We start from the raw sequence: 27,782 nt of genomic DNA, 5'->3' as shown, positions 1-27,782 counted from the left end.
AGTTATCTAGTGTTACCTCAAAAGTGCTAACTTGAAAGTAAACTTTGTGTATTCTATTTAAAATTATAAAAGAACCATAAACAGTGAATGAATGTACATATCATTTATTTTTAAGAACATTCACAATTATGTATTGCTTTTTGTATTGCACTGATCATCTTGATTAAAAACTTGATTTGAAAAGATACAAAAATATTACATGCGAATAAGGAATCTTGGTTTGTCCTTTACCTAGATCTGGCATGTGCTAACATCTGGCCACATCTGTTTGCTTCCTCTAATGGTGCACATATACAGTTATATTTTTAGCTAATTTTTTGGAAGTACGTTGTAACTTACATAAATTTTTATCTCTTAATAATTAAGCATGTAGTTGAAGAATACAGACATTCTTACATAGTAATGGTAAAATTATTAAATTTAAATTGTTAAAGTCAGGAATTGTATAGTTTACAATCCACAGTCATATTTTGAAAGTTGTACCAAAACAGTTCTTTTTTTTTTTTTTTTTTTTGTCTTTTTCCTTTTTATCGGTACCGGGGATCGAACTTATGACTGCCTGCTTGCAAGGCAGGCGCTTATGCCGCTGAGCTAAATCTCCAGCCCCCCAAAACAGTTCTTTGTAACAGTATTTCTAATCCATGTTTGTAATTTTACAAATACCTTACACATTAGAGGGAAAGTTTGGTTTGCAGGATAGCAAATGTATTTTCCAGTATCTTTAGTTAGACTACTTGTCAAAAGTGAAATTTATTTTGCTCTAGCCCCATCTGAGGATACTGCCAGCATCTGCCAAAGAACCACAGGCAATTTAAAACTTGGAGTTTCAAGAGTAAGCTACAAAAGCAGCAGCCTTGGAGCCAGAGTACCGTCCCCATGGCGACAGTCTTGCAGCCTGTATTTATGCAGCACATTCATTTTACTCTGTTGAAGAACTGGCCATTATGTGTACCTTTTCTTCAGGATACTCGGAGTGTACAATGAGATCCCTCAGTTTCTGATTAAATAACCTTTTTCTTTTATCTCACTCCCTCTATCACCCTTCCCCAATGAAATAAAGGAAGAAGAGTTTACAGCAGATGAAACTTGGAACAATGAAGCCAAAAATCCAGGTGCCTCTGCTGATGCTGCCTGGGATAACAGCACCGATGATGCATACTTCTTGGAAGCTACTGACGATGCGGAATTAGCTGAAGCTGCAGAGAACAGTCTTCTCAGTTACAGCAGTGCAGGGAATGAAATTCCTGATGAACTCATTATAGAAGGATTACAAGAGTAGCTCACTATGGACAACACTTTCAGAACCAGACTATAACTTGCCTCAAATCTATGAGATTTGATAACAAATTAAATTTGGGCTGGGGGTATAGCTCAGTGGTAGAGCGCCTACCAACTATGCACAAAGCCTGGTTCAGTCCCCAGTACCGTCACAAAAAAAATATTAACTTATTATTAAACCAGTCTATATGAACTAAATTTTATCACTGTTTTCCAGTTTTGTTTTTTCATTTAAGTAAATCAGTTTTATTAAAAGCTAGCATTGGTGTACTTAAATTCAGTAGAAACATCCTAATTAATTATAGGTTTACAAGTTTTAAGCTATGAGCTTAAAACTTTTTGTCTGAAGCTGATTAAGATGTGAACATGTTAGAATTTATTAAGACACTATTCAGAAGAGATGATTACCTCTAAAACTATTAAGGCCATCAGATTGGTACAATTTAATTTAAATGACAAAGTCATACAAAATCTAGTGACTGGGCCATACTTTTTTGGAAAATATTTTTTACTTTACAAAAGTACAGCTTCAGAAGGTAATAGGCAGTAGCCTGAGACATCTTCATGTGGGCACGTTTCAGTAGACAGGTTTTCTCATTCCTGGTCAAGCAGCTTCTCTAATTGATGGTTGATATTTTGCAAGTGGTGGTCAGCTCCCAAAAGGGTTCTTGCTTTAAATAACAGAGCCGGAAGGCTGGATGAATCATACTGTTGATGAAAGAAAATCACTTAAATTTTGCAAATAGCAAAACTTTTATCACCTTCTCATCGCATACCTCAAGCTTATGACCAATGCCAATTTTGATAGCACTTTCTGTTGATACTCTTCAGTTTTAAGCTAGGGTCATTAACACTAGTTTAATTTCCTTAGGACATAATCAATAATATAAAGCTTGTATGGACTTCCTTACTGCAGAATGCCAGCTGGTTCAGAGGACAGTGGCATCTGAATTATTTAAAGTAGGGGATCATGCTCGGGACATGTTGAGACTTGGTTTGGGCAGGTTTGCTAAGTGCTGTGTGGGGTCTGCTTGATCTCGTCTATTTTAAAACACAAAAAACTGCACATCATGTTTACTTTTACTCCAAGAACAGGTGGAATGAGAACATTAGCCTATGAAAGTTCTTCATAAATCATCAAAATCCATCATCTAGAAAAACTATTGGGGAAATCAGTGTTGCCAGTCCAAATGTTCTTAATGATTAAAACAACAAACCCAATATAGATGAGGACACAGATCTAACTCATGATTTTGAAATAATTAACAAAACCAAACTTGTCTGTCCCAAACTGTATTTGAGGGTGATTAAATTCCCCCTTTTTTATACTTGGTAGTCTGCTGTTGAATACTATTGTTTTCAATGTGATTTTCTAAGTAATGAAAATTGAGCAGACTGTGACTACCCCTACATGATAACAGAATTTGTTTCTGGCATACGACTTACCATGTTTTGAGAAATCAATCAGCAAATATTTGAGACCCTAATATATTCAAGAAACCATGGACACCTCTAAGGAAAGGATGGAAGGGAAGAATTCCACTTGGTGCTAAGTGTATCATGTAGGAAAGAGGTAGGATATACCCAAATATCTATATTTTATAAGGCAATTATGATTTTATATATATAATATATGCAAAATCTACCAAGTCATGTTCATTTTGGAAACTACTGAATTAAATGATAAACTTGGTTACATTTTACAGCTCACAGACATTGCTATGTAAAGGAATTGCTATGGAAGGCACTGAATACAAAGAATGACATGTGAGAGTGGTATCTTCTGCACGTAATAGTCTCTAAATCTTGGTTTCAAGGCTGGGAATGTAGCTCAGTGGTACAGTACTTGCCTAGAATGCAGGATGCCCAGGGCTCAATTCTCAATACCAACAAAAAAAGTATTGGTTGTAACCAAATTGAATCAAGCTACTTATTAATTTCAACACAGTTAGTTGCTGTATTTTCTGTTCTAAATAATAAACTTTAGTCAGGTACATTAAAAACCTTTAAAAGTACTTTACTTCCAGATGTCTAATATATGAACAAATCTTCAGCTCAAGAAAATCCACTTACATAAGTATCCCAATGTATAATTGAATTTAGAAGTGAAGATTACAGGTTTTAAATAAGATATATGTACACATAATTATATTTTATGTCAAATTATAAGGATATACAAATACATAAATTTTTTCTATAAAACATTTCCACTAATCTGGGCTGAGTGTCAATAACAACAGCAGTAAAAATCCAGAAGCAGCTACAAAGCTTACTAACATGATAATACATATCACATTTTTCCTTCCATGTTCTTTTGGTTTTTTCAACCCCAGAAAACCATTCATGTGAGACAATATCTTATTTTTCAGACAGAAGATACTGTGAACATGAGCTAGACAAACAGCAACAGAGGATGGTCTTCTGAACATGTCTGACTTATGCTGATGAAAATTATGATAAAGCAGAGCACGGTTGTTCAACTGATTTGTACATAAGAGTGTATATACTTCCCTTATATATGCAAGAGGATATACTGTTCTCTGAACAGATGAGGTTCAGTTCTCTGAAGGATAAATGCCTTTAAAAAACATCAGTGATTCTCAATGTTTCCCCACTCACCTAGCCTTCATTAAGTAGCTAAGAAAGGTGATTATACAGTACGTTTTCACTGATTTAATAATGACATTCCTTTATCTTAGCCAAAGTTCCCAGTACTCTAGCATAACATGTCCTCTACAGTCTGAAGCACAATGAAATGTAAAAATCAAACTTACCATTTCCTTTACATTTCGTTCCCTCTCTTCAACTTCTGAATAATCTTGATAAAGCTGTTTTAAATTAGATAAGAAATGCGTGGCATTCCTAAGAGATGACTTTCTCTCCTTAAGTTCATCATATTTTGTTTGTAGTTGTTTCAGCTGTGGTTCTAACCTAGAATAAAAATTGGTATTTTTCCCCTAAATAAGTGACACAATAAAGTTCCACAGATTCTAGTGTATAAGACTGAGTAGTAAGTATACTAAAGGAAGTATTAAAGCCACGAGGGAGTTACACTAGATGATTTGTCTTTTGCCTATAAATTATGAATAGTAGGAGTTTCAAAAGCCCAAGGGACAAACAGCAGTGAACCCCACAGAAGGACGCATCTTATCTGTGCTGAATTTAAACCGTGCATATCTTGGGAACTACTGAATTAAATGATAAGCATGGTTACTTTTTATAGCTTGCAGGCATTGCTATTTAACAGCAAACTCGGGGCTGGGGATTTAGCGCAACATAAGCACCTGCCTTACAAGCACGCGATCCTGGGTTCGATCCCCGGTACCAATTTAAAAAAAAAAAAAAAAAACAGCAACAAACTGGGTAAAAGTTTGCTTATGAAAATTGCCCACTGTCCAAAGTCTAACAACATCAATGGAAAACTATCACAGGGCTTGGAATAAAAAATGTGTGACCGTGGCCAACTTTTTCACTCTCAGTGGCTTAGTTTCTTCACGTTTAAAATATAGATTTTATGGACCAATAAAAGGCTGCCAATGAGGAAAGGCTGCCAATGTTTATTTGCCAAATAAAGATATAAGCTATTTTCTAATATAATTTTATAAAAGAAAAGTGCTTTTAATAGCTCTTCAGTTGAACAAATGACAGGGCTGTGGTCGGGCGTGCAGGCCGAGAGGCCATCTGCTGCCCACCAATGCTGGCTCCCTCATCCCCCAGGGATGTACAGTGCCAACTGCTCTCCTGGGCCCTGGGGTTTTCACGTGCAGAGACAAACCAGGATATACCACACTATTTCTTACTATGCCTTTTCAAAATATACTTCTCTAATGTCTCAAACTGTATCTAGGAAAGAAGCAAAATTTTTAAAAACATATCAACATGGTCTCACGTGATGGCAAGTGTGAAAGCCATATTTTATCTCACAGCATTGAGAGATGACTAATGGACTCATAAAACACTTAGGAAAGAAAGGGCCTTGCCACCTGGAACGCTTTAAGTGTTACTGTCATTATAGTACCTGTAATTTTCTTATTTTGGGGTGGACCAATGAAAACTTTATGATGGAGCAGTTATCTGTCCATAGACAATCTAGAAACAAGTGGACTGAACAACCAATTCCTCCCTCTCTTAAATTCTATGGCAGTCTTTTCTCTAATTATGCACTGTCTTTCCTATTAATACCATGTTCTGTCTGAAGCTGTTTCTTGTTTGTGGTGCTGGCTACTGAACCCAGGATCTTGCGTGTGGTAGCTAGGCAGGCACTGCCAGTGAGCCACACCTCCTGCCCTCTGAAGCCATTTTAAAGCTCCAGAAGAGTAGAAAACAGCTAAGCCTGCTTTCCCCAGCTCACACAGCAGTCCTGGCCTCTGAACAGGGCCTAAAAAATGTGTAGGCCGCCAGGTTCAGGAGTGTCCCCATCTTCCTAATCGGCCCTCAGAGACCACCCAGGCCCGCAAAGTCATCCTCCTGCCCAACACTGGTGAATACAGATGCAGGAGTACAGATCCAGAATGTACATTTCAACAGCAATAATATAAAGAGCACTTGCTGTATGCTCATCACTGTAAACACTTTGTTTATTCACTCAATTCCCACCCACCCATCCCAAGTGTGTGAAGGGTATATATGGTACCCATATATAAAGGAGGAAATCAAGGCTTTAGGAAGTCACCTGTCTATCCATGCTTTCTCCACTACTAAGTGGCAGAGTCTGGATTCAAACACAGGCAGTCTAATTCTACAGTGTACACCACGCCTCTACTGAGGCTGCCTGAGGCCAGAGCTGATAAGCTGGGAGACAGACTGGTGCTGAATTTTCTCTGCTAAAAGGTATGGCAATCAGGCAGCATAACCTGGCTCCACTGAACATTTAAACCCAAAGATAATTTGCAGCTTTTAATATCACACAGCAGAAAAGATTACTTTCCTGGATGCCACACTGCACTGCCTTCAAGATAAGTTCTCAAACAGGATTTTGATATTATCTTACCGAAGCAGTTCATCCTGGACTTCAATCAAACGTTGCCTTCTCTTTTCCATGTCAGAAATCATCTAGGTGATACAATAATTTCCTTGTTAAGTTCATGAGAATATTTGAGCACTGCCATGTACACTGTGCTTGGTAGTAGAAGTGCAGAGAGAAACGAGACAGTGGAGGACCGCGAGCTGCTGTCTTCACATTGCTGAGGGTGTGCCCTTAGTGGAGCCTGGGACCCCAGCCCTCCCTGCCCTTTCCCTCTGTGGCTCAGCAGGGCAAGCAGTTTTGCTCTGTCAAACGCTTCTGCCACCACGTGCTGCCATGCCACAGGCCCAAAAGCAACAAGGTCAAAAAATCATGGACAGGAACTTTCCAAACTGACAGTCAAAATATATTTTTCTCTTACAAGTTTATTTCAGGTATTTTCTTTGGTGATAGAAAGCTGACTGAAACAGGTCCCCATTGCTAACTTATATTAATATTATCTAATCAAAAGATTAATTTAATAAAAGCCTGACTACAAAGATGTTATACAAACTCTAAAGGCTATAAAACCCAGAGTCAAGTCTCACAGATATTAGCACCGCATAACTATATGACTGTAATCACGTATGTATTTACCTTAGCATTCTTCCTTTTTAGGTTTTTAAACATCTGGACTTCTTTGAGCTACACAAACAAAAAAAAATACATATATTTTCCAAAATTAAATGTTAGTTTCACATATATCACATTTAGTTTTAAAGCAGCAGGTGCAATATATGTAGCTCTAATGCCTTTATTACTGTATGAACAGCAAATGCAAGCTTTTTTTGGACAACAGGGTGCCGCTTCAGGATTAATTTTAAAAGTGTAGATTAACAAAATTATTTCAGTGATCTTACCATTCTGATGAGTTCTTCTTTAATATTAAAATAAAACTTGTTGATGGCCTCTGTACAAACTTTAGATTCTATTTTTTGTCTGTAAAGGGGTAAACAAACAAAAACCTGAAGTAGGCATTGTAACAGACTTTGAAAGATGTGTTTATTTGCTTAGTACATAAACACACAGTTTGTCATACAGCAGTTTAAATATCTAAGGTGGCAGTGTTTAGTCTGCAGCCCTTTCTTAGGCTTCAATACTGAGAACGTGTCTCAAATTTTTTTTTTGTCAGTATGGGTCATTTTAATTCTGATGTTGGCAAAGTCTACAAGTGATACCAAGTGATGCGGACATGCTAAAGGCCAATCCTCGTCTTTCCCCACCACCTGAGCTGATAACAACTGGCAGGTCTGACCCCCTCCTTATCTGATAGCAACTGGGGGAATAACTGCATAACACACATGGACTAAAGGAGGAGAAAGCAGTCACAAGCCAGCTGTTCATTCTTCAGCACCATAAAGCTAACCAAAAGGAAATGGCCCTGGGTTCAACCCCAAGTTTAAAAAGAGTGAAAGGGCCAGAGAGAGCATATCCTGATCTTAGTGAGAAGGCTTCTAGTTTCTCATCACTAAGTAAGATACTAATTTTCTACACATTTTTTTTTAAATAAGTTAGAGAAGTTAACTCCTATTCCCAATTTTACATATTTTTTTAAATCATGAATGGGTACTGGATTTTGTTAAATATTTTTCCTGCAACTATTAATGGCACTTCTTTTTTTATTGACTTCTTTGAATTAGCCTTGAATACCTTGAATAAATTCCACTTATATGTCCAATTTTTTGTACATTGTTCAACTTAATCTACTAATATTTTTAAAGAAGTCCTGTATCCATTTTCATGAGAGATAATAGTCCATTATATCCCTCTGTTTTTAATTTTGTTATTAGGGTAATGCTGGCCTTCAAGCACAAGTTTTGAGATATTCCTTCTGTCTGTATCTTCTGAAATATTTCAGAGAACTGATATAATTTCTTTCCTAAATATGTGGTAGAAATGACCAGTAAACACATCTAGGTCTAATGATTTCTTTTTGGGGAGGTTATTATTTTTTAAAAGCAGATACAGTCTCATGCAAATAATTTTTTTTAGTTGTGGCAAATTGTCTTTCAAAGAACTAATTCCATTTCATTGCAGTTATCAAAGTCGTAGGCATAAAGATGTTTATAGTATTTTAGTATCCTTTTGCTATGCATGCAGTTTACTGATGTAAAATGTCTCTTTCATTTCTGATATTAGTAATTTGTGTTTTTTTCTTTCCTTTGGCTAGAGGTTTACTTTTATTAATTTTTTAAAACCAGCTTTTAATGCTGTTGATTTTTCTCTACTAAGTTCCTGTTTTCAATTTCACTGATGTCCACCATGCACGTGGGAATCGCAAGGGAAAAGCAAATGAGAACCACAACATAACTCTGTACCTATTAGGATGTCAATTATATATAAAAATCAGAAAATAAATGTTAGAATTTAGAAAAATTGAACATTCTTGTATATTGAAGGTAGAAACGTAAAGTGGTATAGTTCTGCAAAAAACAGTAGGCAGTTCCTCAAAAATGTTAACATGTTTCGACTGGCTTGAACCAATGATGGTATATTCATGACTGTCCCGTGGAGCAGTTTGTACTATTAGTGACACAGACAGATCAATCACTTTTATTGGTCTTTTTACTACTAAAATTAATAAAAAGCCACCTGATGGGCCAATTATGCCCAGCAGGGAGACAAATTATAGTTCCATTGTGCACATGTTAAATACAGAATTATATGGCCCAACAACTGCATTTCTGAGTATATAATAATAAGAATTGAAAGCCAAGACTCAGACTATCTGTACAGCAATGTCCATGGTAACATCCACAGGAGCCAAAAAGTGAAAATAGCTCAAGTGTTCATCAACGAGTGGAGAAAGCAATTGTGGTACACACACGGTAGAACGTTGCTCATCCTAAAGCAGGGAGTAATTCTGACACAGCTGTAACCCGGGCGAACCCTGAGGAGACTACGCTAAGTGAAATAAGCCAGTCTTGAAGGACAAACACTGCATGATTCCACTCATATGAGGTGGCTAGAGTGGCCAGGCTTATAAAGGCAGAAAGTACGACAGTGGTCTTTGGGGAGACGGGGAAACGGTAAATTGTTTTAATAGATACAGAGTTTCAGCTATGCAAAATGAGTAAGTTCTAGAGTTGTGTTGCACCAGAAGATAAAAAACTGAACATTTAAAAATGCTTCATGGTACACTTTGTTTTTACCACAATAATAGAATACTTCTGTATTTCATACCTGTTGGCATGGCTAAAATACAAAATGGTTTTCCAAATGTGACCGAATGTGATTTCACTGGTGACAGAAACACAGCACCCTGGATGACACCATTCTGCCCTAAAAAGTCTTCAGTGGAGACCATGGCACAGATCTCAGAGCACAGGGGTTAGACTAAGGACGAGCATTTAGGACGAGCAGTAGGCTGACCGAGGTTAGTGGGACACAGACGCCAGCACCCTCCGGCACATTCCATGGCCCTTTTCAGAGTTCCTCCCACCACTCCAATCCGGAGCTGCAGTGTGCCAGGCCTTACTGGCAAATCTCCACAGCCACCTGAGACCCTCGAGAATAACTTCTACTAAATAAATCCCAGACCATGATATTGATGGTGGGGCCTCAAACGTGGATGAGGTCCAATTCCTTCTTGAAGGCAAGTCCAGCCTTTCTAGATTTTCACAAAGCCCCTTGCTGTGGATGGCAGCCTTGTGTGTGGTGGACAGATTCCCCAGAGCGCTGAGAAGGACCAGACTCAGTCTTGCAGCAGAAGTGAAGAATATTCGTGGCTTAAATGCATAGCGGCTCAGAGGAGTTCTGCTTCTGTCCTCCGTTCCTGCTGTTCTTCTACCCTGTGGTCTCCCAGGCACCGTGTTATAGGTGCTGCCCTCCTGTTTCAAGCTCCGTGGCTCCAGAGCTGCCAGCTCCTTGCTCCTGACTCCAGGCCCCATGGCGTTCCTGTCTTATTCCCTTGCCAGCTGCCTGCCCCATGGACGCTCCCCTCAGGGAGGCCAGCAGTGCGCAAGGTGTGGCTGGCCGGTCCACATCCCTCAGCTCACTCTGCCAGGCCACCCTTCTGGTGACAACTTTTTGTTGTTCTGTACTTTAGGAATTTACTTGGGAGGGCAAGGGAGGAGAGGGGAAGGAAGGGAGAGGAAGAAAAGAAGAAGCCCAGGCTGTGATTATAAGGCCTGGAGAAAAACAAGTGGAGACTAATTTGGGGCAGCTGTTTCTGGGAGGAACCAATAATACTGCAGGAAAATGACTATTTGAAAAGGAAAATACAAGGAAGATCAGTCTATATGAAACATAGTTTACAACTGATGATCCAATAATTTGAAATTGGCCTAATAAATATATTTATCCTGGCATACTATGGAAATGTAAAACTATCTAAAACACAATGATAATGAAAACACCTCATATTAAACACTGGAGGATAAGCAACAGCAGTGCCTCAAAGGAAACTTATCAGATCCATGTATCACAACAACAGAAGACTTACTGATACTGTAGGAAGGTTTTCTCAAATGCAGACAAAATAATATCCAACTCCATGATGTCACTGGTTTTCCTTCCTTCTAGACACCAAATATGCTCACTATCAGAAATATCTAAAATATTAAGAAAGGTCAATTTAATATGCTGATCATTCATAATTTAGCTCTAAATTGACAGTTCTGGAAGCCTGAAACAAAAACACATTGCTTACAATAGCTACTGCTGAAAAACCCTCTGGGCACTGTATTGTAAACAACACTGAACTCTATCGAGTTAATGATGTGTGAAGTAAGTATTTCAGAAGAATACACTGACATTTATGGTTTATTTTAAAATACATTAAAGAACTAAAGTGTATTAACCACTTAAGGTCTAATTACTTCAATACAAGATGACCAAAAATTGTACACTTTTTCATTATTTTTTTTTCATTATTTTTTATAAGATAATATTATAGGAAATTAAAAAGTGACAATTTTATCAAATTTATTCAGTACAAGAATCAACTGGTTAAAGTGACACCTGCCCTGGGGACACTCAGTAAAGTCAGCACAGAAACAAACGGAACTCCCTGCGAAATCCTCCAGGTAAACTGTAAGTCGTTAATGGCCAGGAAGGGGTAAAGCAAGTGTGATAAAATGCTAAGTATAAAATCTAGCAGTAGGTATGCAAATATATACCGCAAAGTCCTTTCAGATTTACTGTGTATAGAAATTTTTCATGACAAAATGTTAGAAAACAATTTTGCTCCAAAGTCATATGTTACTTTTTAGAAGTGGCAATTGTATGAACTTATAATTTGCTACTTTAACAAACAATAAATCTTTTCTCCTGAAATCCTTGGAAAGTGTCGAAATGTAAAACACCATCGTGTACCTGAATCTTTGGCTTCACTTCGCGCTTTCTTCCTTTTTCCAGGAGACATTTTCCTTCTTTTCTGAATTTTCTACCGAAAAAATTTAAAGTATAGATTTTTAAGAAAACCTTTCTTTGTACTTAAAACATAAAAACTAACACACTATTATCAATCCAGGTTCTGTGGCTTATGCCAGTAATCCCAGGATTTAGGAGGCTGAGCAAGAGGACCGCCAGCTGGAGGCTGCCCAGACTATGACATGGTGACTGAACCACCACTCCCCGATCGAAAACAAAGACTAAAGGGAAGGAAGACAGTATTATCAGTCAGTCAATATTTAAGCTAAAATTCTCACTTAGTTCTAAATTAATGCTGGTCACATAAATAGGTACCAGATAAAACAGTGCAGAAAATAAAACAAAATGAAACTTCCTGTTGACTTTTAACAATATTGAAATGGAGGAAGTTGAATATTTTTTAATATTTAATAATTTTTTAATATTTAATATTTAATATTTTAATATTTAAGATAACAATGTATGGAATCAGCTCAAATTTCTGCTTGCAGCTTCATTAAGAACCACTTCTTATAGCTCACGCAAGAGGGAGCAAATGGCTCCCCTCCATCATTGCGTTTTTTTTATGCAGGCTGCCAAAAACATTGACAGATTAACAGAAAAACCATATTTAATTACCAGCACACACATCAGGGGCCACCCACAGCAGGCCCACAAAACATGAGACCTGAGCCAAGAAAGGAACTGGAATCTGGGCTTCAGAGAAGGGGAGGCCACAGCAAACCAGGTACTTTACAGAACTGTAGCTTGCCAGGCATGGCGGCACACACGTGCAATTGCAGCACTGGAAGGCTGAGGCAGAAGGACTCCCATAGTGAGCTCACGGCCAGTTTGAACTATGTAGTAAGACACTGCCCCCCAAAAAACAAAAACAAAAACAAAAACACCTTTTCCCCCTAAAACCCTGTACCTTTTCAGAACTACTTCTGTGTTTCTAATTTCTCAAAATAATCAGCTCAAAATATGTACTTTGGGGTGGTATATTATGGCTCTTGTAGTCATAGTTTTTTGAGGAACTGTCCTAAGTCTTGTCATAAATGGTCATGAAATAGGGGAAGAAGTACAACTTTATTCAGGCTTCAGACAATAGGTAATATATAACTGGGTTCCCTGATGAACGGTACACTCAGAAGGTGTCCATCACTGGACACCCGCCCCATCTGTCAGGCAGGAAGATCATGCTGGGTTAAGTGTCATAACTAGAGCCTGCACTCTTACACAGGGCCATCTGCTCCCACCAGGGCAAAACTGGCTCCTAGGGAAAGATACAACAAAATGTTAGGCCAAAAGGCCCACAAATAAAGTGATACATAGTACAACTGTGGCATTAGTTTAATTTTAAGTTTGTGGGTGACTTCTCTGAAACAATGCAGACCAGAAGACAGCAGAAAAAGATACTTAAAGAGCTGGAGAAAAAACTGTCAATTTGAAGTTCTATCCAGTGAAATATCCTTTAAAATTAGGGATGAAATAAAAACACTTTCAGATAAAATCTAAGAGAATCTAGCAACACTGGAAGATGTTCTGACGGGGAGAGGAGAAGGTATCAGATGGACACACACATCTACGGAAGGCAGTAAGAGAACTGGAAAAGAAAAAGGAGTACAACATGAAACACTTTTTTAATAATTTGACAAAACACAACTGTTTCAAACAAAAATCATAATACTGTAAAATCAGACTTACATGTACAAGGAAAGCAGGTGATTAAAAAATAGCATAGAAAAAGAACATAGTGGATGGAAAAACAGAATTTTGATATTGTTATGTAATTACATGTATGTAATTCCCAGACAGAAAGAAGGAAGCAGGGATACATGAAGCTGTAACACAGAAATTCTAAACAGGCATTGCTAATTCATATTTTTGCTATCTTGAGCCACTGGTGGTACAGGCATGACTGTCCATCAAGCAGCTAAATCCACCCAATAGGACCGTTCCATGCCACCCACTGGGACCGTCATGCATGACCAATGATGGTTCAGAGCCTCCCAGCAGTGAGACATATGAACTGTCGCCCTGTTGTGAACATGTTCACGATGTACATTTTTAACCCAAGAGTAACAGCTAAAGAGGCAGTGGCATAGCTAAGAAGCCATAGAGAAAACAGAACACTAAAAAATACTGAATCCAGAATTAGCAACAAAGGGACAAAAACAGTATAAGAACTGAGCCTGCTGGAAACTACTGTAGTTAAAGGTCCACACATGCATACATATATATCTATGGGGGGAATCTGAGACACGCACGGTCCAGGCTGGCCTTAAACTCACGGCACTCCTCCTGCCTGAGCCTCCAGAGTGCTGTGATTATGGGTGTGTGCCCCTACCTGGCTCTAAAGTTACATTTTTAAAAGTGGATCTTTATAAGAGGGATAATACTAGTACAAAAAACAGAAGAGACTTGCTATAAAACTAGCAAGATGGTAGACATAAGTTTATCTGTGTCAATAACTACATAAGAAGTACATGAGCCAAACAATGCAATAAAAAGACAGACACTGTCAAACTGAATAAGAACATGCTAACTATAAGAGCATGAATTGGGAAAAAAAAAAAGAGCATGAATTGGAAAGATGGGTGATAGTTGATTAAAAGGTTCATTTCAGTTAGACAGGAAGAATAAGGTTTTCAGATCTACTGCACAGCTTAGTAGAATAGAGTAAATAAGAAAGTCCCAAAAAAATACCTAGAAGGATAAATTTCAGATGTTTCACCACAAAAAGTTAATAAGACACATTAATTAACTTGATTCTGTCGTTCCATACTGTGCACATATATCAAGGCAACATTGTATCCCATAAATGCATCCACTATAATTTGTTAATTAAAAATAATACTTAAAATAATAAAGTTTTTGGGAAAAACACCTTAAAGAAGTTAGATGCAGTGGCAGACACTTGTAGCCCCAGCTACTGAAGAAGCTGAGGTGGTAGGAGCAGTTGGGCCCACAATTTTGTTTTTTGTCCTTTTTGAGACAGGGTCATACTATGTAGTCTAGGCTGGCATTCAAGTCACTATGTAGCCTAGGTTAGCCTCAAACTTGCAGTGATCCTCCTGCCTCAGCCTCCCAAATGCTGGGGATACAGATTTATGCTAGCACACCAGGTTGAGCCCACAAATTTAAGGTCAGCCTGAGCACGATAGCAAGACCCCATCTCAAAAGACAGACAAGAACCAACCTCGAAAAACAAAAAAAAAGATAAGACAAAACACGTCAAAGAAAATTCTTAAAGGTGTGATGTTAAAAAATACATAACTTATAGATCAAGAAGGCCACTAGCTACCACAACAAAACATAGTATCTGAGCTACCCTGTCTGTCAATGTAAAGTCACTCACAACTATACCCTGCAGCCCCAAGTTCAAGTGCACATCCGTGTTTGTCACAACAAACCCAACAAAGAGGCAGACAACATGTATATACTTCTATTTATGTTAAAAAAAAAAAAAGGGAAATAAAAATAAGCAAATACATTCCTCTGTGCAGAAGGAAATTCCAGAATATGAAAGAAATCAGTTATAAAGTTGCCTGTCTGTGTTTAGCGGGTAGTAGGTGGAAAGTGGAAGAGACTTTATCATAATTAAAATTTTTTTTTCAAACTTGAGAATTATTGGTCCAAAACATTAGAGTAACTAAATACAATGAATTATTAAGAACTTGAGGGGCTGGGGATTTAGCTCAGCAGCATAAGCACCTGCCTTGCAAGCAGGCGGTCATGAGTTCAATCCCCGGTACCGATAAAAATGAAAAAGACAAAAAAAAAAAAAACAAAAAACAAAAAAGAACTTGACCAAGGGGCTGGGGATTTAGCTCAGCGGCATGAACGCCTGCCTTGCAAGCATGCAATCCTGAGCTTAATCCCTGGTACCGATAGAAAACGAAAAAGACAAAAAAAAAAAAAAAAAAAAAAAAAAAACAAGAACTTGACAAAAAGACATTATATGTCAAGAACTGTTGATCAATTATGACCCAGAAATTTGGTCAGAGCAATGGTTTCTAAGGAAATGATCAAAAGTGTGTGCCAAGGTTTACCTATAACAAAATTAACCAAAGCACTTAAAATTGTTAAACAGCAATTGTTATCAGTAAGACATTAACTAAACTATAACACATGCATGAAGAATGTTATACATCCATTAAAAAGATACTGTAGAATACTTGGTGATCACATTTTTAGACGATCACATTTACTGTTGCAAAAGCCAAGAAAAAGGATTAAAGTGTACAGATCAAAAGAATAAGCCAGGTATTTTAGGGTTATGCACTTTCAGGTGAATTCACCTTCCTTTCCATATTGCCTAGATTTTCTCAACTGAACATTTGTATAATAAGAAAATTTATCTGTTAGAATTGAAAGGAAAAAAAGAAAGCAATTTATTTTCCTCCCAAACATTTTTCTATAAGCTTTTCTTTCTCTCCAAATAAAGGGCAGACACTCACCGGCTGACTTGGTGTTGCCCGTCCCCCTTTCCCATCAGAGGACCGGGCCCCGAGGGCTCCCGGCCTTGCAGGAGTGACGGGTCCAGCTGGGTTCTCTGAAGATGCCACAGCAGGAACGGCTTGGAGCTGCTGGGCATGGTTTTTTTCTGCTGATTTAACTTTTCTTCTTACGTCACCCTCATCACTACTTTCAGACTCTTCACTAAGGGGCTTCAATTTTCTTCTTGGCTGTGAAGGAAATAGCATTACTAGTTTAGAAAGGACAAATGCTTATGATTTTACTACAATGGTAGAAAACTGTAGAATTCCTATTTCTCATTTCTAACTTCAAAACTGAACACTGAACATGCCATCCATGGAACCACGGATGGCAACATAGTTAGTGGACAGGACACCAAACCTAGAGTTAAGAGTTCCAAGTAAATCTTCCCTAAATTCTGTCTGCCCTTACATATCACAAACTAAGCACATTGTATAAGCAACATAAAAACAGATAAACCACATAAGAGATTTGAGGTCTTTTTAGTAAAAACACCCCAGATAAAAAATATTTCACTCTTGTTATAAAAGCATTGCCTAAAACATACTTTCTCTATGAAAAATGTTGCAGTGGAACATTTTCTCCATTTGTATCCAATCTAAACAAGAGATGAAATATTTTACACTTTTCTCTATTTGCACCCTATCTAAATAAAATATGAACTAGCTTACAAATTAAGGTACAAGAGAATGTTTCTACATACCTTTTTTGCACTGTTTATTATAGAGTCATCTTCACTAGCTTCATTTTCAGAAGTGTGCAAACTGTGCCAAAGAACAAGCCATCAATATTTTATAAGAATCCCTTTGCATTCAATCTTCTATAGGTTGTTTGCCTAACATGAAAACAAGCTCAACATAATGAGAAGACACCCTCCGTGTTGTGAGCAGGCCAGTCACCTTCCTACATTGACACCTCCTGTGTCTTCCTACCTGCAGGCCACACTGGTTTGTCCTAGACAAGTAAACAACAGCAAGCCATTACTGCAGTACTGTGTGGTCCTGAGAAATGCATCTTTACCAGTCCCAGAAATGTGAGCCACTAAAAGCTAATCCAAGCCAGGTGTGGCAGCGAATGCCTACAATGTCAGCAGCACTCAAGAGGCTGAGGCAAGAGGATGCTTTGAGTTCAAGGCCAGCTGGAACTACACGGTGAGACTCTGTCTCAAAAACAAAACGCTAATCCATCAGGCTTCCTAGGCTCATCATTATGTGATATAGAAGGGAGTATTTCTTTCATCCTATGAAAGAACAAAATAACCTTAACTTCTGATGGAAGAAGAGAATTCATCTTCTAATTCAATTTGATAAATATATATTTAACATTAATCTCAAAACATGAATGTGGGGACTGTAATTATTTTAAAAATGAGAGAAAAGCCTCCCTTTCTTTAAATGCCTAGTATGTTCAAAGCCCAGCAGAAAGAGCAAAGATAACACCGAGTGACATGGCAAGTACCTCACAGAGAAGATGTGAATACATGGCTGGGGAATTAACAGAGGTACCATGGCGATGATACTTGGGATGACTTTTGACAATATTTTTCCAGGAAAAAGAAGTACAGGGAAAGGCATTTAAGGCAGAAAGAAATGGAAATATAAAAGCATGGTCATATAAAACAGCCCTGGCATGTTCAAAGAACAAAACACAGCATAGATAGAATGCAGAGTCCAAGAGAAGAAAATGCTAGGAAAAAAGTCGAAGGGTACAGGGGTCGCGTGGCTCAGACCCCCGTGTAGGGAGGCGACAGCTTGGGCTGCAGGGCCATCAGGACCTAATGCAGCAGCTGTGAGAGTCTCCAGGCAGTAGCAGCATAGGGTCTGGGCATTTCTGTCCCACACAGGACTCTTTTAGGAGGCAATCACCCTCCCGGAGCTGCCTGGTGGGTCACTCTGAACCTGCCTTCTGAGGCCACATCTGTCCCAGGGCAGCCCGTCCACAGTCTGTCACCTCTCAGCCATGTCACACTGCACAGGTGAAGAATGCAAATGCTCACTGAGTGTCTGCTACATGCTGGACCGTGTTCTAGGAATCTGCTGTGTGGTAGTAAACACAGCAAAGTCCTCGTCTGTCTTTAGCCACTTCGACTGGAGATGGATAGATAATGAATCAATTGAAACATAACTATAACGTATGTGTTGAGAAAAAGAAGTAGAGAATATATACTGATAAATAAGAGTGTTTTTTCTGGGAGTTATCAGAGTAGATTGCTGTGATAAGGTGACATCTGAAATTCAGAAGGAAGCATGGCACCAAACCATGCAGACACAGTAGGGAGAGCAACCTAAGCACAGCAAATGGCACATGCAAAGGCCCTGAGGTAGTGCAGAGGAAGGAATTAGAAGATAAGCAAAGAGGCCAAACCAAGTAGGGTTGTTTCATCAACCCATGAATGCAAAAATAATATGATACAAGGATACTCTCAAGCACAAAGTGTTCATCTTTATTTTCTAGTAGTTAATATTTGGCAAAGAGATAATGACTAATAATTTATAAATTTGAATTAAAAAATAATAAAAGCTTAATGTAAGAAATTCTTAGCTTTCATACAATTAACCACTACAGGAAAGATAAAATAGGAAACCTCATTTATAACCGCCAAGTATCAAGAAAAAAGGTAAATTACCTTGGAATAAACCTAAGAAATGTATAAATTTACATGAACAAAACAACAACACTAAAGGACACAAAAGAGATATTTTTCTTGGGAACTATGAATCGAACTCAGGATCTCCCCATTGTCAGACAGGTGCTATGCTACTGAGCTAAATCTATGGCCTCTGACAAATAGATATTTCTGCATCATCATACAAATATCCTTTTCCTGTAGTCTGATTTATAAATTTAATTCAACCTAATAAAGATAGATAATGGGATGTTTATTATATCAATGATTATAACATTGTAAGTAAAGTCAATTAATGAAAAGTTAAGTTTTTATGTCCCATTTCTCTTATGGGAAAATATAAAATGTTGGTTGAAAAGATTTTTTTTGTTTTGTTTTGTTTTTTTGAGACAGGGTCTCACTGTGTATCCCAGCCTATCCTGGAATGTGCAGCAATCCTCCTGCCTCTGCCTCCTGAGTGCTGGAATTACAGGCATGTACCACCATGCCTGGCTCACAAGATTTTAAAAAATACTTTAGTTTTAATAGCTTCTATTTTAAAGAGGTGTTCTAAAATTCCATTAAGCATGAATAAACAGTTGATAGAAATATAATCATACTTTTTCTTTCTTTTTTTTCCTTGAGGAGTTGAAGGAATAGGCAACCCACAGTGTTTGGAAAATTCTTCTTCATCAGCATACAGAGCAGTGCTATGTAACGGAGGGTCTGCAAAAGATACAGCATGTACAACTTTTAAAAGTCTGATTGTTTGGCAGTATATTTATTGCTTTACAACAGAATTCAAAGCAATCTTTGAGTAAATGGCTAATAAAAACAAATCAGTTACACAAGCCTCTTTCAAAACGTTTTGATCTCACAATGTAATAATAAAAAATTTAAACCACATCACCAATAAATGCATGAATATTTAAGGATTATAAACATATATTATGGGGGCTGGGGATTTAGCTCAGCAGCATAAGCGCCTGCCTTGCAAGCAGGCAGTCGTGAGTTCGGTCCCTGGTACCGATAAAAAGGAAAAAGACAAAAAAAAAATAATAGTAATACATAAACATATATTATTATACTTATATAACTTATATTCCTACACTTATATATTACCAGGAAATCTCATTTTCATGAGATTTAAAAACATATAGATGTAAACAAATAGGAAGCCTCACATTTTCTTCCCATGTTCCTATGGAGTAACATACGCGGTTCGGGGAAGACCATCGCTTCACTGATCAATCCCACAAGTTTCCAATGGTTGGCCCATCCCCATCTCACAAAGTGCCAAGCACACAGTGGGCACTCAGTATTTATAAATGAAAGTCCCTTTGTGAGGAAAGATTCTCGTTTTTCTTATTGACTTTGGTTTGCTACAGCCTTTAGGTAGCATAAAAAATTAATGAGGCAGAAGATAAGAGGAAAAATCCAAATGGCCTTAGTGGAAAGACATAGAAAAGAAATGCTAAGGAAAGGGTGCTTGTACTTAGTCCGAAAGGATCAGTAATGGCACACAGTGCATAGGCAGGGCTCACGGGAGGGTTCTGGCAGGAGTAAAGAGCTGAGGGGGGCAGGGGGCAGAGCAGGTGGCTGGTAAGGGCCAACTAGCTTTATCTTGAAGCACTTCAAATTTTAGCAAGATGATGCACATTGAATTTTTTTCAGGATAAACAGCTAATTAAAAAATACACATATCAACCTCACAGTTTTAAAGTTAGCAATATATTCTGTGCTATCCATAACTAAGCAAAAATTTATTTTCTCTTTAGCTAAAACTTATAGACTAATGCTGACTTACCATATGTAACCACTCATAAAGCTAGATCTTTCAACTTAATAATAAAATGAGAGAATAATGCAATTTTATAATGGACAGTTTAAATACAGAGTTGAAAAAGCAGGGACTAAAAAACATATCTGTACACCCATGTATACATATATGTTAACGGCATTATCCACAACTGTTAAAAGGTAGAAGCAATTCAATGTCCATTGGCAGATGAATGGATAAACACAGTGAGGTGTGTGTTCGTGTGTACATGAAATAGTAGGCTTTGAAAAGCAATTCGGACACAAGGTACAACATAAATGAACCTTGAAGAGAGTATATTATATGAAATAAATCAGCTGCAAAAAGAAAAATATTGTATAACTCATCTTGTACATTCTTGTACATCTTGTACTCATCAAGTACCTAGAGTAAACTTATACACAGAAAGGGAATCCAATTATAAGTACTCCCCAGAACATTATATTTATATGCAGACAACGAATTTTTATATTTGAATAAACTCCTTTTTTTATTGTATCTAGCTTAAATATTGTTGTTTTCAAGTCACTTTAGGGTAAAGATTTAAAATACTAACCAAAATTTTCATAAGGGTCTTCATCTTTCTCATTTTCACTGAGCCTGCTTGAATTCACAGAATTATCAGTAAAGTCAAATATATCAGGAGGCTTGTGCTTTTGATTAGCTTTCTAAAAGTAAACAAAATTAGGGTCAGTGAATTGGCACAAACAAACAACATCACAAAGCCAATTTACTTAGCAAGGGTAACTTTAGTAACTTGCTGTTACTGCTGTCTAGAGAAGCAATTTTGCATGTTTCAGAGAAACAGACCCCTTTACTCATCTGAGGCAGGGGTTGGCAAACCTATACAGGATCAGAGAAAAAATATTTTAGGTTTGGCAGGCCATCAGGTTTCTGTTGTGACCACTTAGCCATTTGTGTGAAAGCAGATAGTCTCGATGCAGCAAACATGAACGTGGCTGTGTTCCAGTAAAACTTTACTCATGGACACTGAAATTTAAGTTCAAATCAGTTTTACATGCCATGAGATATTTTTATTTTATTTCAACTATTTAAAAATATGAAAAATCATTCTTAGTTTGTAGGGCTGGACAAAAACAAATGACAGGCTACACCTGGCCCAGGCTATCGGTTGCCTAAATCCTCAATCTGAAGAAGGCACTCTCCCTAGAAATAGGTCATATACCCAGAAGTTCACCAACAATTTCAAAGTTACAAAGCGCAGGAGGTCTTGCGTACAGAGTGCTAAGGTTTATAACTGAATGTAGTCCTAAGTCCTTGAGGTTAGCCACCCATCTAATGAAAACCAAGAGAAAAAAACATATAAATATGAAAACTACAAAAAACCTTTCACAGAAAATGTGCAAGGATACTAACAGATAAGAAATCAAGAAAATCCTGCAAGGTATAAAAAAAAAGATGGATTAAAATTATAAGCAAAACAAAAGAAGTCTACCACTCTCAGATACTCATTGATAAAAAAAATCACTCACGGAGCACATGCCTAAGCCAGCTGATGCTCTGAGGCAAAGGGGCCGCCATCATCTGTGCTGAGGGCTGCCTTGCAGAAAGAAGAGGCAGGAAAGTTGGAGAAATCCTTGCCACACACTCTTTCCTTCAACTAAGGAACGGGAAGAGCACTGGGCTCTAAGTGTGACAGGAGCAGAGGGGCAGAGGAAAGGACAAGACAGCCAAGAGAAACAAGCCAGCTGGGGGAGGGGGCGGGGCAAGCTGAAGTGTCCCAGAGGTATCCAGGGTTTCATGGAGTGCAGAAGAGTCATCTTCTGAAGCTGGAGTTACAGAAGCAAGGCAGAGAAAGTCCACCGGGGACAGCGAAAGTCTGGGCCAGAAAAGGAAGGGTGGGTCTCCACTGCCCTTCACCCGACAAGCAGCTCTCAGTGTCAGTGTGGAATGCCAATGGTGACAGGACGAGCCGCTGAAAAATAATCTGAAATTAGCTATAAAGAGTGTTTAAAGAAAGCAATGTAGCATAAAAATAGCTAACATGCCAGATTCAATCCCCAGCATCACCACCACCAAAAAAAGAAAAAAATTAACATACATTTACTTAAAGACTCTCCTAAAGAAAAACAAAACTAGAATATGGACTAAGCAGAGTACTATGAAATCATAAACAATTTTTAAACTACGACATAGATAAATCACTATAAGTAAAAAATGGCAAAATTTAAAAAGTTACACAATTTTTATATGATGTCAGTTATCTAAATGAAAATAAAACAAGCCTAGGGTCAAAAAAGAAGGTCTAAAACATTAACAAAGGTCATTTTCTCCATTATACTGGAAAAAGTGAGAAGAAAAAGGATATATTTCCACACTACAATAAAATATTGAGCTTACCAAGAAGTCTCCAAAACTCTGAGATTCCTACAAAACGTTATTTTGCTGTGTCAACAGTAAGAAAATTACATGAAAATATAAAAAGATAACTTACGGCTTTCATAGAATGCGTTCCTCCTAAAGTATTCTTTGAGTTTCCTGCACTATTAAACAAAAAAATGCACATATTCACAAAAACCAACCAAACAAAAAACACAAGGGGAGGCTTAGGAAATATTTAAATAATTAGGGAAAACACCATTACGGTGACTCTTTCTAAGTATTATTCTTTCTAAATTGCACTCCTTGGTAACTGTACTAATAGTGTGCATACAACTGTATTTAGGTTATGGCAAAACCATTTTATAAAGCAGAACTTGTATGTCACAAAATTTATTTTTTATAGATCAAATCCTATCACCAATGTATAAAGTAACATAGCTGTCACCTTCTCCTGTCTCAGGGACACACAGAACTAATCCTGCTGTTGGTCCCTGAGGTCCCAATCAACCAGCAGTGACTGACTGTGACAAACTGAGCATGGGAAAGTAGACCACTATTTATAGGCACCTAATTCCACGCCCATCTTGTGCCTGCTTAGTGTCCCTACATTTTCTCATTTAAGTCTAACAGCCCTGGAAGGTAGAAGCAAACGCTTTACTGCACACATACAGAACTTGCCCAAAGCACCACACAGCCAAGCAAAGAAACACACACTAAAATCCAAGGTACTTCAAATCCAGTGCCTGCCCGCCTTCTTTCTACCATTTAAAAACTCCCTCCAGTGAGCATTAGTATAAAAAAGATAAAGCTGCATATCTTCAACATATTTAAAATAAACAAATGTAATAATAACTAGAATAAAAACTGGAAGTAACAGTGCCAAGAAAAATATTAATAGTAATAATGGTAGTAAGCAGTAGGCAGGTACTGAGTATCCTTCAAATACCAGACATTGTACAGAAGTACTAGGGATACTCCGATAGAATACAATACATAAGCTTCGACTTTAAAATATGCTGTGTAGATTACACCAGTATTTCTCAGATACTTGGGTGGATATCAGAATCAATTTAATGTGTCTGAACTAATATTCTGTTGAGTAACTCATCTGATATTATTGCAAACTTACAGAAAAATTGTTTAAAAAAAAGTATAAGGGGTCTCTGTGTGCTTTTAACCCAGATCCACCCATGTTTTTTCTCATGTGCTGTGTGTATGGTAAACTGCAGACACTGCATCTCCCATCTTGTACGTTTTTTAGCTTCTTTCCTAGGAGGAAATTATCTTGCATAGTCACAGTACAGTTTCTAAAATCTAGAAATTTAACACTAACATAATTATCTAACTTAGAGTCCATCCTCAAATTTTATCAATTGCCCTATAATATCTTTTAATATTTTGGTCCCAGCATTTTTTAAAAAGGGAAATAAGAGAGCATAAATATAAGATTGCACAGGATATAGTATTTTCAGAAACTTTTTATTGTATGAGTAAACCCATGTGTACTGTGATGTAAATTATTTCTGTGAACCACAGTAAAGAAAAAAAAAGGGAAACTGTTTAGAGCAGTGATTCTCAAACTTGAACTCTCAAACTGGAATGAGAATCATTTCTTGGGCTTGCCTGTTAAAAGAAATTGCTTATAGCCAATCCATTTAACTCACCCCCAATCAAATTCAGCAAGTCTTGGGATGAGATCTGAGGTTTTGCATTTCTCACAAGTTTCATGCTCAAAACCAAAGGAGGTAGAATAAATATTTGCTTTGTGATAATTTTACAGATTATGATTATGAGGCTCAAGGTAAGAAATGCTAGTTGATGGTAACACGGTAAAATAACAAAAATAGGACTAGAAATTAGATGGTATCAACTTCTTAATTAAACTCTTTCCAGCTGTCTGTGCTCAAAACTATCAACCATCTTTCCTGCTTTAGTTTGGAGTCCAGGTGAGGAATCTTCTGTAATAGGCATACGTAAAATCTTGTTGTATGTCCACTGGTGCATTTTAGGGGAAAAGGATGTAAACATTTCATAAGTCTCAAACCCAAAAATGTAATAATTTAAATTTAAATTTAAAAAGTTCAAAACAAGACAATAAAAAACACTGGCCTATCAGATAAAGTTTAACTCTCTTCATCTAACCTGCAAGGCTGTTAACAGTCTTTTCCCATCCTCTTACCCATTGGCCACAGATCTAGTCTTGTGTGCTCACCAAGCCCCGCTGTGTCCGGCTATAGCTTTCCACTCTCACCTTACATCTACAAACACTGCCTTATCCAGGTAGTATTCCCCCGGGCCACAAGAAACTCATCTCTTCGGGGCCCGATGGCCTGCAGCACACCTCACCTTCCCAAGCAGGTCGTGGCCCGGCTCTGGGTGTGCTTCAGACACGCCAGGCGGGCACAGGTCAACTGATACAGACTTTCAAAGCGCAGGCTGCAAACTATTTTTAAATGCATGGTTCTTTTTCATAGCAGTAAGATTCCTGGCCTATCCTGGAATGCCCGTTAAGAAGACCCTAGGAAATGAAGGTCAGCCCCATTGCACCCCTAGAAAGAGATCAGGTTCAGTTTTCTGTCAGTGGTTTCTAGTACCAAAAACAAAACAAAACAACCAACCAACCGGGGTCTTCAAAGTGAGAGCACTGACAACCAGCCAATGTAAACTTCTCCAGGATGTAATGCCTGGCAATCAGAAGGCACTTACTCAGAATCTGCAGAATGCTTTGTTTCAAGCTATTCTGAGACTTATACACAGCGAACACTAATACTAGCAGATGTCCTCGCCTATGCTGTCATCCTCAGGCTAGTCCTACAGCACTGGGTCTCTTCCTAGCCCCATTACAGCAATTCTGGGCGGCACAGACTGCGGAGGTGAAGGAAAAGATAAAGTTCATCCTGACCCGGCGTTTTGCGAGTGGGTAGCACTTACCCTGCACAGCCTAGGGGCCGCACCCACCTCCGCAGAGCCATCGCGCGGCTGTCCGCGCCGTCTCGGCCACAAAACTCCCGCCAAGCCCCGCGCTGCTCCAAGCAGCCAATCAGAACCCACTACTCCGGCGCTCTACGCAACCCCCTTCCCACCGCCTCTGGCTCCTTCCGGGTCCGAAGTGTGAGAGAAAACCCGGATAGCAATATCGAGTACAGCGGAGCGGGAGTCCATGCCTCGCAACCAGTCGCTGACAGCGCTTTCCCGCCTGCCTGAAGTCCGCCCCAGGTTTTCAGAGCGCCAGGCCGGGAGGGCCGAGGAAGAACTCTTGAGCTGTAGCTCATGGATTGAGGCAGTTGTGGCGCGGCTGTCCAGCGCTGTAGTATGCGAAATCTAGTGGATTCCGGCTTTTGTCTCTGGTTGTTTCGCCTTTTCAGTTCTAGTATATGTGCTGCAGAAGCGAGCACTCTCTCTGGTTCTTTTAAATTGTGTGAGCTAGGCATGTTATTTTACCACTGTTCCAATATTTTCGTTTGTAAACGAGGAAGATCTGTTCTGGGTTTTTTTTTTTTTTTCCTCTTTAAGGGAGGCTGAGGCAGGATAAGGGTCACAAGTTCAAGTCCAGCCTGAGTGACTGAGAACTGTCTTAAAAAACAAAACAACCCCAAAAAGTATTCCAGTCCAAAAGAATTAAATTGAACATTATTTAAACCCTACAAGAAAATTAACTCAAAATAGATCAAAGACATGAATGCAAGAGCTGAAGTTATAAAACTCAAAGAGAAAACAGAACAAAAGCTTCATGACGCTGGACTGGCAATGATTTCTTGATATGAAATCAAACGCATAATTTGGGATGATGAAGTTCTGGCCATAAGCAGCAGTAGATGACAAGATGAATGCCCTTAATGCCATAGAAACATACTTGACAATGGTTAAAATGCTAAATTTTATGTGTATCTTACCACAGTTAAAAATAAAAAATAAAATATGTTTCATGCATACAGAAGAATTAGCATATATTTAAAGATTAAAACACATAAAACCACCACAAATTCGGGACATAATCATTATATATGTCTTGGGCACCCCTCTGAATGGTCCTTCTATCTCCTAGATGTAACTACTGCTCTGATTTTATGTTTCTATGCTTTTCTACCTTGCTATCTCCCTAAATAATTATGAGATATTTCTAAAAGTTTGGTAGATACCCTGAAAGTGCTTCTCTTTACTCAAAGCTATGATTTTTATAAATATCCACATTGTAGTACTGTTTGCATGTATCTAATTTATTCATTTTCACTGGGTGCTGGGATGCATTAAGTATTATATATCACATTTTGTTTTATTCTTTTGCATGGATATATGGATTATTTTTGGTCTTTCGCTATTACTAGCAACGCAGCAGTAAACATGCTTGCACGTATCTTATAGGGCACATGTCTACCATTTGCTCTTGGGATAGTCAGTGATATTATTGCTGTATAGGATATAAGTATTTTCAACTTTGCATACCAGTGCCAAATTTTGCATTTTGTTTTATAGACTGTTCATTTTATATCCCACTAGAAGTTCCCATGGTTCCACATACTATCAATATGTAGTATTTTTTAAGACTTTTACATTTTTACCTATTTAGGAAGTTGAAATGGTATTCTATTGTTTCTAATTTGCATTTGCTTTGCATAGACCAGTTTCTCATTCGTAGGTCATTCCTGTTTCCTCTTCAATAAAATGTGGGTTCACTTTACTGAGAAATCATTTGTGCAACCACCATAAGAATAAATCACCTTTGAGGTACTGTAAGAAGTTCCCTAATAGTTCAGCAAGGTTTCTGGAGCCAATGAAAGTTGTCACCCTAGAGGAGTGGGTAGGTATCAGCTCCATTTTCTGGGAAACTGGGTTGAGTCAAACCTTTTGTGTCTGCTACTCTGAAAAAAGAAATAACTCTA

General features: G+C 38.1%; 2 protein-coding genes across 6 annotated transcripts in view; one reads left to right on the top strand and one right to left on the bottom strand.

Annotated features, from left to right (window-relative positions):
* The window catches only part of Primpol (primase and DNA directed polymerase), a 28,781-nt gene extending 27,305 nt beyond the window's left edge, over positions 1–1,476 (top strand). For all 5 annotated transcript variants that reach the window (XM_063234670.1, XM_003469108.5, XM_013151684.3 and 2 more), the window contains one exon: positions 1,061–1,476. In XM_063234670.1, coding sequence (XP_063090740.1) covers positions 1,061–1,279 — 219 coding nt within the window. In that variant the 3' untranslated portion in view covers positions 1,280–1,476. The remainder of the gene's footprint in view (positions 1–1,060) is intronic.
* Cenpu (centromere protein U) lies at positions 89–25,910 on the bottom strand. The gene is made up of 13 exons (XM_003469170.5): positions 25,834–25,910; positions 23,015–23,063; positions 21,116–21,227; positions 19,361–19,466; positions 16,839–16,899; positions 16,096–16,323; positions 11,597–11,666; positions 10,725–10,833; positions 7,141–7,219; positions 6,878–6,925; positions 6,269–6,330; positions 4,053–4,209; positions 89–1,986 (listed from the first exon to the last, which is right to left on the bottom strand). Exons 1-13 carry the CDS (start codon positions 25,872–25,874, stop codon positions 1,873–1,875), a joined length of 1,236 nt encoding a protein of 411 aa, XP_003469218.1. The 5' UTR covers positions 25,875–25,910; the 3' UTR covers positions 89–1,872.
* Between the last annotated feature and the right edge of the window lie 1,872 nt (positions 25,911–27,782).

The sequence above is a fragment of the Cavia porcellus genome, unplaced genomic scaffold (genome assembly GCF_034190915.1).
Source record: "Cavia porcellus strain 051 isolate PalLab524CR breed Dunkin Hartley unplaced genomic scaffold, mCavPor4.1 scaffold_24, whole genome shotgun sequence".
NCBI lineage: Eukaryota > Metazoa > Chordata > Mammalia > Rodentia > Caviidae > Cavia > Cavia porcellus.
Note: the sequence above shows the minus strand (reverse complement) of the source record. Positions and strands in the feature narration are given on the sequence as shown.

Bases quoted from the DNA above. Each gene is read 5' to 3' on its own strand.
- Cenpu (XM_003469170.5), bottom strand. From the start codon at position 25,874: ATGGCTCTGCGGAGGTGGGTGCGGCCCCTAGGCTGTGCAGG. The intron at 6,926-7,140 runs GTAAGATCACTG...TTGTTTGTGTAG, and splicing joins AAGAAGAACTCATCAGAATG to CTCAAAGAAGTCCAGATGTT. The intron at 4,210-6,268 runs GTAAGATAATAT...TTTTTATTCTAG, and splicing joins GTCCAGGATGAACTGCTTCG to GTTAGAACCACAGCTGAAAC.